This window comes from Bombyx mandarina, chromosome 03 (assembly GCF_030267445.1).
Source record: "Bombyx mandarina strain Sakado chromosome 03, ASM3026744v2".
Lineage (NCBI taxonomy): Eukaryota > Metazoa > Arthropoda > Insecta > Lepidoptera > Bombycidae > Bombyx > Bombyx mandarina.
This window is the reverse complement of record NC_143210.1, coordinates 3,112,387-3,121,047: the sequence shown is the minus strand read 5'-3', so window position 1 is coordinate 3,121,047 and position 8,661 is coordinate 3,112,387. Positions and strand designations below refer to the sequence as shown.

Below are 8,661 nucleotides of genomic sequence, written 5' to 3'. Positions count from 1 at the left end.
TACACATCGACAAAGATTAGCTAAACGAAAGATTACTAACTAAACTATGTTTTTTTTTTCGTTTATCTCGGAAAAATAACGTCTTATCGCCACGATAAGGTATCGTGCTCGTGCATGTAACACACAATGACACGTCTATTGAAATAATCTATGTATGTTTTGATGTACTTCGGAGATGTGTGTTACGTGTGGTTACATGTTTACACAGCACAGTTACGAGACTGTGTGCGTATTACCGCGCGGAGTATTTATTTTAGGATCCGGCCGACACCCGGCTCAGTCAATTGCGTCTTTTTACCTGACTAACAAGTGTCTTGTGTGGAATTTTGTAAAATTAACACCACGAAAGTTTTTAATAATGTCAGCGTCACCTATCGCGAGGCAGGCCACCCACAGCCAATCGATTCCTTCAAGGAGGGTCCTGATCACGGATCCCGCTCAAATGCCTGATGTCTATTCCAGCACACCGGGCGGAACCATCTACTCAACTACTCCTGGAGGTAATTCACTTTCGAAATCAAAATACAAAATCGTATTGTTACTTTTAGCTGACATTTATTGATCCTTATCGGCTAGACGGCTTGATGCCAGTAATGACGATAACATCAATCGATGAGTTATGTAATTAAAAACATGTGTCATTTTACAATGTGTAAGCTAAATCAAATGAGGTGTTGCACGTGTGAAGTTCGGACGATAACCTTTGAACTAGTTAAGCAATAAAAACAAATCCTGAGAAGATCCGGCGAGAAACTCAGTGGGCTGTGTCTGCGAGTAAATTAACCCACAGACACAGCCCATTTAGTTTCTCGCCGGATTTTCTTAGTGAGTCGCGTTTCCGATCCGGTGGTAGATTCAGTAGTTCGTGTTAGCAACAACGTCAGGTTTGAGCCCCGTGAGCTCACCCACTCACCCGGTTACGCTGACATAGCCTCTCAAGGTTATTAGCATAGGTAGGGAAAAAAAAAAAAAAAAAATCATAATCACAACACCTAAAACCATACAGCCACAAAAAATATAAAATAAATATTATTGTCAAGTACGCAGATTAATAAGTACTAGGTCCAACTACATACCAGTAAAACAGATGAAATCATTGTCTTAATCCTACGCCCTTAAGTTCAGCAACCTCGGTAGCAACCGGTTAAAAGCGGTTCCAGTCAATTATCTCCGTTGTCACTAACCTCGCGCAAGTGATGCATGGTAATTGTAGGATCTGACATTAAATATAGATATGATTTGTAATTATTTAACCAGACATTAATTTATGTCAATAAACTTCAACTACTTTATTACAGTAATAAGATGAAACTATAGTTTTCTGAACAATTAATGAGTACAATTTATTATTATGTATTGTTGTTGTATCTAGGGCACAAACGGGAAATAAAAAAGATATTAGGTTATTTTAAGTGGTCCTAAAAGATCGTAATGATAATTGTCTTTCCAATTATTCTTTTATTTTTTTTATTGCTTAGATGGGTTGACGAGCTCACAGCCCACCAGGTGCTAAGTGGTTACTGGAGCACGTAGACATCTACAACGTAAATGCGCTACACACCTTGAGATATAAGTTCTAAGGTCTCAGTATAGTTACAACCCTTCAAACCGAAACGCATTACTGCTTCACGGCAGAAATAGGCACCACCCGGTGGTACCTACCCGCGCGGACTCACAAGAGGTCCTACCACCAGTAAAAATTATCAATTATGAGATGTATCCCTGGCTTAGTCGAAATTCTGCCATTGACTCGCTCTAGAAGTATATACATTTTGACTTCCTGAATAGAGTCTATAAACCCTTTATGGTGCTTAAGTCAGGATCACCCTTGCAGGACCATTGATTGTAAAAAGTATAATATCGTCGATTGAAAGGCAAACGTGACTAAGCGACAATGCGTGAACTTTACAGTAGACTAATTTAAAGTTGAAATACCTGAAAACAAAATTCTATTTTAACGAATCTAGCTGTAGTAGAATCTAGCTAGTAGCTGTAGGATTGAAATGATTTTAATAGACATAGAAACATTTTTTTTTTTGCGCATCGAATATAGTTATTGCCTATCGTTTATGTACAAAGCAGTTATTGTCGCTTAGTCGCTTTTGCCTTCCAAGCGTCGATTATGCATTATGTAGATTAAACTCTAGAAGCACTACCGGAAAGTCACCTACATTTTTAATTTGTTTTTTTAAATTGTTCCTTAACTATTTTGTTATTCGAATCTCGAATAAGATCATTAATTATATTGTAATTCGAAAACCGGATTTAATACGCCTCCAACAATTAAATTTTCGTCGTTCGTTTTGAACGTGAATGTATCTAAAATTATTACAGTTCTATGTTATCAATGACCTTGTTTTTTTTTCATCTGTTGTTTTCGTTTTGTAGTGTTCGTTTTTATCGTTTAAAACGTGGTCTAGTCGATCGTAGTTTTTAATTGAGAGAAATTGCCTTGTTTATTTGCAGTCATGCGTTCATTGCTTTAGGGGCTTGAGCGATTAAGGCATATATTATGGGGCTTTCGTCCTGCATCTGTAGCAGCGGTCGAGGAACTTTTTTATTTATTACCCCAAAATATTTTTGTGTATGTTGATATTACCCCATCGCGAAGAACAAAAAAAAAACGAAATCGCTTATTTTTAGCATCTTTCATATTATAGCCCCCATGATAATTTGAAATCACAACGATTCTAAAGAAGTTTCACTTCAATATATACTTTTTACTCACAAAAGTTTCATTTTTACCCCCCAAAATTTCATTTTACCCCATTTGGGTTCATTTTACCCCGGTTCCCCGACCGCTGATCTATAGGCTTTTCACATTAATTTTTAAAGACGTTTAACATTTCCAAGATATTTGGAACCTTGGTCTGTAATTGTAATAGAAAAGCAACATTGAAATATCATGTTAATCTTTTCGGTACCATTATCTATGTAGCCAAACAATAGCGTAGTTTTCTGAGAAGTAACATGTGTGTTAATTAAAATATATTTCCGTTTCAGGTACAAGAATAGTGTACGAGAGGTCGTTCATGTTATCCCTTCGGCAATCTCCGATTTCCCAAACGCCACCGCAATGTGCACTTCCCGCAGCCCTACTGAAGAATCCGTCTTCGGTACCCAACGTGCAGCCGGCCAGCACACAAAAACCTCGATCCAACTCGATATCATTCGATGAATCGCAGGAAACCTTCAGCATGGATCTCTAAGCTAGTCATTAATTTTCTGAATACTTAAAACCTGTTATTGTGAAATACGGCTTGCCACCGCAAGCTTGCGAATGTTTCGCTTGCTCTATCTTTAAGACGTCTGTGGACTGTTTGTGAAGTTAGCCAGAACTAAACACAACAAAAAAACATGTTTGACAGGACATCATTTCTTATTTAGGTCGCTAGTGGCGCTGTAGAAGCTAATCTCATTGACAGTGATATTATTATTGTTTTTGTGGATTATTATCGAATGTTTTATGGTTTGTGTTAGCAAATACGGGTTTTGGTTTCGGCAAATTACTTTGTTTTCGTTATTATTAGGTATACTTTCTAGTTTTGTTAAGCGTGACTGAACTTTTAGTGTTGCGTTCAAAACGCTATCCTTCGCCATCAATTTGACACCAAAAACGAAATTAAACCTTTCAAAATTCTAATTTCGAATTACTGTCGCGATTGAGAGAAGGAAGTGTCCCTGTAAATATTACTTGTATAATTTTAAATTACGCGTTTGACGCACAGTTATGTAGGTGCTGACTGTAGTATTTTTTTTATATTTTTAAGGCGAATAGCAAGTGCCATTTGTAGGAAGATATTATATTATATATCTTTCTGTTTGGATTTGCTTATATTGTGCAATGCAATCTCATTTAATTCAGACAGTTGTCAGTAAAAATAAAATTTATGCCATAAAAATCAAAATGAAGATTGCTTCTTGTTATAACAACGCCATCTATCAAAAATGGCTTGAACTAGAAAACACAACCAAACAATTTTCATGAACAGAAAATTAAGATTGAAAGACAAAATATGGATTACGAAAAATATCAAAGGATAAGCCAAAATGAACTTAAGATGATATTATATTAAAAGCATTTATTGTATAATATTAAATAATAGAGACGAATGTTTTGTAAGTAAAATACTAATATTAAGTCCCACTTCTTTGTATGTACAACGTCCGAACATGATTTTTGTGATTTGTGATTAAATAATGGATGAATGCATTGCAGCGCTGTTGTTTGATGATATATTTCTTGACTGCCAGTCATGATATTATAAACAAAATAAATGGATTAAAACACACATATTTTTGTTAATTTCAAATCAGCTTTTTTATTCTTCGGAACGCCGTAAAGGATAGAAAAATCTCGACAATGTGAATAATGGTATCGCCAAAAAAGTTCATCGCCATCATAAATTACATTACGATCCTTCCGCGAAGAGCCCTTTGTTTCTTAAAGACAGACTTTATACAAATATTTATACCTATTCAGTTATTTTTTCTGTACCGAGATTACTGCAATATACGGGCAAATGATCTCAAAATTTGTGTTAATTTGTTAACAAAGGTCGCAGATGTTTCTGATCGTAGGCCATGCTTGATTGGAACGCGAGGATATAATGACCAAACATATAGTTAGAAAACATTACAAAAAAACTCAAAACGTGACTCCTTTGATCTGTCAATGACCGCTTCTGAACCGAATTTCAAAGGAATCCTTTTTTAAAATCTGAAAATTCATGCAAGCATCAACGGAATGTTTTTGAGAACGAAAGATGCACTTCTAATATTATCACGTAACGTTGAAATAATGATCAATTAAATTAAAGTTATCTTGAGAAACAATCGAACACGCTATTTAATTTTAAACATTTTCAAACACAAACATTACTACGATTATAACAATTTGATTTCAATTTCAGGACTCATTCGCGTTGCGGAGTATACAGGTCCCAGTAATCGCGACATACTTAAATTCGCCAGCCTTAATTACCAAAAATAATATGTTTATCCAATAAAATAATGATTACCTATCCAATTTTTACTCATATTTCAATTTCCACAGAGTTCATTGAACTTTTGTTCGGTTAATAATGAATCCGTATCACGCGTGCAATTTATGATTGTATACAAAAATACGCCTTATAATAAAGTACTTAATGTTTTATTTCCTTGCCTGTTTGATGATCAACCCCGATTCTCCCTCGCCCCTGTCGACTTAATACGTCTGGAACTAATCGGCTCGAATATTTGCTCTAGAATCCGCCTTGCCTATTAATGGGATACAAATAGGAGTCATGTCGAGATTTGCTGTTTTTAGAATAAAAACCAAACTATTTAATACTATAATTAAAAACGATATTATTTTAACGGCTTAATTTCGCTACGGGGCCCGTATGTATATTAACTCTCTCCGGATAATCAGATCCTGTTTCTGCAGGATAGCCGTCGGGGCAGCGTGGTGTTTGAGAAACGTTGATCTTCACAACGACCTTAAAGTAGAACCGATATCGTCTTTTCGCATTAAAAGTGTCCAAATTCCAAAAATATTCGGTAAGCGGGGATCATTAATTTGGTATCACCAGTATTTTTCTCATAAATACTGTCAAAAGAGCGTAGTTTAGTTTTAGTTTTTTTTAGTTTACCTATGTTTTGACTACTATTAACAAAATTAATACATAATTTAATCTTATTTAAAACACAGACAATGTAACTGATAAAAAAAAAGTTGCAAAAATGATTAATATTAAAAATATCACATGTTAAACCTTTAAAACACTCTCCTGTAAAATTATAAAGTTTTGAGATTATACAGTTTTAATGCGAGAAGACGATATGTAAGTCTCTGAAGGAAGCGTGAGAACGCTATTATGAAAAAGCGGCGCGCCACGGTAACCCTTTTATCGTGACCGCCGCTAAATACATATGGAACCGAGGCGACGAGTCAGTGGGTCACAATTCCGATTCTGCCGTTGGGCCGAAAAGCTCTGAAGTGGTGACTGCGCACCGGAAAGCGCAGCGTAGGCCTCCCAGATGGACCCCTAGATGGACTTGACGACCTGCTAAAGGTTTCGGAAATCCGTTAGATGCAGGCTGTGCAGGACCGGTCATTGTGCTAAATCTTGGGAGACCTATGTCCAGCAGAAGACGTCCGAATAGACATCTACAGCGTAAATGCGCCACCTACCTTGAGATATAAGTTCTAAGGTCTCAGTATAGTTACAACGGCTGCGCCACCCTTCAAACCGAAACGCATTACTGCGACACGGTAGAAATAGGCGGGGTGGTGTTACCTACCCGTGTGGACTCAAAAGAGGGTCTACCACCAGTAAAAAACTTCAAGTAAACTGGCCGCACATTGGTTGGTAAGAAAAGAAAAAAAAATCGATAAACCTAAATAATCTACATTTCCATTCGTTGAAAGGTCAAGCACGCGTTGGATGAATGCGAAACAATAATCAAAGTGACGCCCGTGGCCGGACCGAGGACGACCGTAATGTACTTATCCGAAGCCCTACGAGACGTTTAGCCCGCGTGTTTACAGACAATGCAATGTACGGCTTAGTTTAGGACATCAACAACTCGTCTTCTCGCATTAAAACTGTATAATCTCAAAACTTACAAATTTTACAGGAGAGTGTTTTAAATATTTTCAATATTAATCATCTTTGCAACATTTATTTTTTATTTTTTACCAGTTACATTATCAATTTTTTAAATTAAGATAAAATTATGTATTAATTTTGTTAAAAAAAAACTAAAACTAAACTACGCTCTTTTGATAGTATTTATGAGAAAAATACTGGTGATACAAAATGATTCCGCATATTAACTCAATTTCGAATATTTTTGGAAATTGTATACTTTTGATGCGAAAAGACGAACTGTGTTCGCTCGTTTTGATTGCCAATTTTGAATCTAAAGTGGTTATTAGTTGAGAATTCTTAGATGTCGATGAATTCGTGTTTGGTCAAAACGATGTTGAGTTCAAACTAGAGCATGGGATGAGAGAGCAAGAGCCTACGCAATTTGCCAGGATATGCGATTAGGATGTATTATACATATTTACAGGCGTCCCTATGCAGCGTGGTAAAAGCACATGTTACGACATAATGTGGAGTAAGAAGAAGGCGCTTACGATTGAATACGTATTACCCATCTTTCTGTGTGTCGTGGGGATCAATTCCGCAATGGCTAATTCTATGTGTCGCTAATAACCGTGGCGGGTAGCCATCATAGAACGCAAGATTTTTGACATTTGAATTTGACATTTTGAAGATAAGCTAAAATAAAAACTACGAAGAAATATTACTGCAGCCGGTCTTCGTTCTCGTCGAACCCGTCGTTTGCGACGAAGGGTTCGACGAGTAAATTAACCCACAGACACAGCCCACTGAGTTTCTCGCCGGATCTTCTCCGTGGGTCGCGTTTCAGATCCGGTGGTAGATTCTGCGAAGCACGGCTCTTGCTACAGTTCGTGTTAGCAACGTCGTCAGGTTTGAGCCCCGTGAGCTCACCTACTAGTTAAGGTTATGCTGAAATAGCCTCTCAAGGCTATCAACATAGGTAGGAAAAAAAAATTACTGCAAAAATTTAATTTTCTCTACGTTTTTGTTTCTCTAAAATAAATAGGCTTATAAATGTTCGATAATATTAAAAGAATATAAATTTAAATTCGTTTGCGTATTTAAGTGACAACGAGCGATAATTAAAAATTCATTCTACGACGGTAGGTACACAGCGTGTTCGGTAATGGAAAAGCTCACCGGGCGTCGATTCTTTATTAAAACGACGGTTTTCAATGAGTTCCGTATTTAGGTCAGGTCAATGTGATGAAACGAACCCGTTCATTAACGTGGAATATTTTGAAATAGCTTAAAATCTAATTATTTTGGGCATAATTTTTTTTCGTGATATTTTTACAGGTATATTCGGGCGGGTAGCTTTTTAACGAATTATAAACGTTCTCAGATGTTAATTAAGTAAGTTATACATAACCGAAATCCTGTTGTGTACATTGGATTGTGTTAGGGTTAGTGTCAAGGATCACACTGCGTACGTACGTCAACAATCAATGGATTAAACAGACGAAAACAACTCTATCCGTGCGCAGTCAATGTCACGCACACATCTTGAGCGATCCCTGGGAAATTTATAATGGAATAAAGGAATTTACATACATTTTTTTGGTAATTGCTCAGATTGATGGATCAGATCATGGCCCACCCGGTATTAAGCAGTTACCGGACCCCTTGGGAATAAACATCGTGAATATAGCCACCCGCCTCACAAAACGCTCTATCATTAGTAAAATATACATGAGCTCTACACAGCTATTTAGGCTTATCTCTTCGAAAAAAAACTTTAGGATAGTATTCAAATGTCGACGAATAAAAAGCACTTTTGTCACTAGGTTTTAATAAGAAGAGCATTCTTAATGACACATTATGAGACATTATATTCGAAACAAATATCTAACTATTGAATAATGACTTGATTATCCAAATGTACATAGTCGTATCTCCTGTTTTTATCAATTAGACTCAAAGAGGCCGCCATAGCCCGCGGAGTGTATTTCCTTTAGTTAATCTCTAGTGTTTTGGAAGAAGAGTTTTCTTTTTCTTCTGTAATTCACGTGGGAGCCGAGAGCGGATTGATCGGCTCCTCAAA

General features: G+C 36.6%; 1 protein-coding gene across 1 annotated transcript; it reads left to right on the top strand.

Annotated features, from left to right (window-relative positions):
* Nucleotides 1-260: 260 nt before the first annotated feature.
* Nucleotides 261-4,292, top strand: Thor (eukaryotic translation initiation factor 4E binding protein thor). The gene is made up of 2 exons (XM_028186547.2): nucleotides 261-500; nucleotides 3,004-4,292. Exons 1-2 carry the CDS (start codon nucleotides 359-361, stop codon nucleotides 3,207-3,209), a joined length of 348 nt encoding a protein of 115 aa, XP_028042348.1. The 5' UTR covers nucleotides 261-358; the 3' UTR covers nucleotides 3,210-4,292.
* Nucleotides 4,293-8,661: the final 4,369 nt, after the last annotated feature.

Bases quoted from the DNA above. Each gene is read 5' to 3' on its own strand.
- Thor (XM_028186547.2), top strand. From the start codon at position 359: ATGTCAGCGTCACCTATCGCGAGGCAGGCCACCCACAGCCAATCGATT. The intron at 501-3,003 runs GTAATTCACTTT...TTTCCGTTTCAG, and splicing joins CTACTCAACTACTCCTGGAG to GTACAAGAATAGTGTACGAG.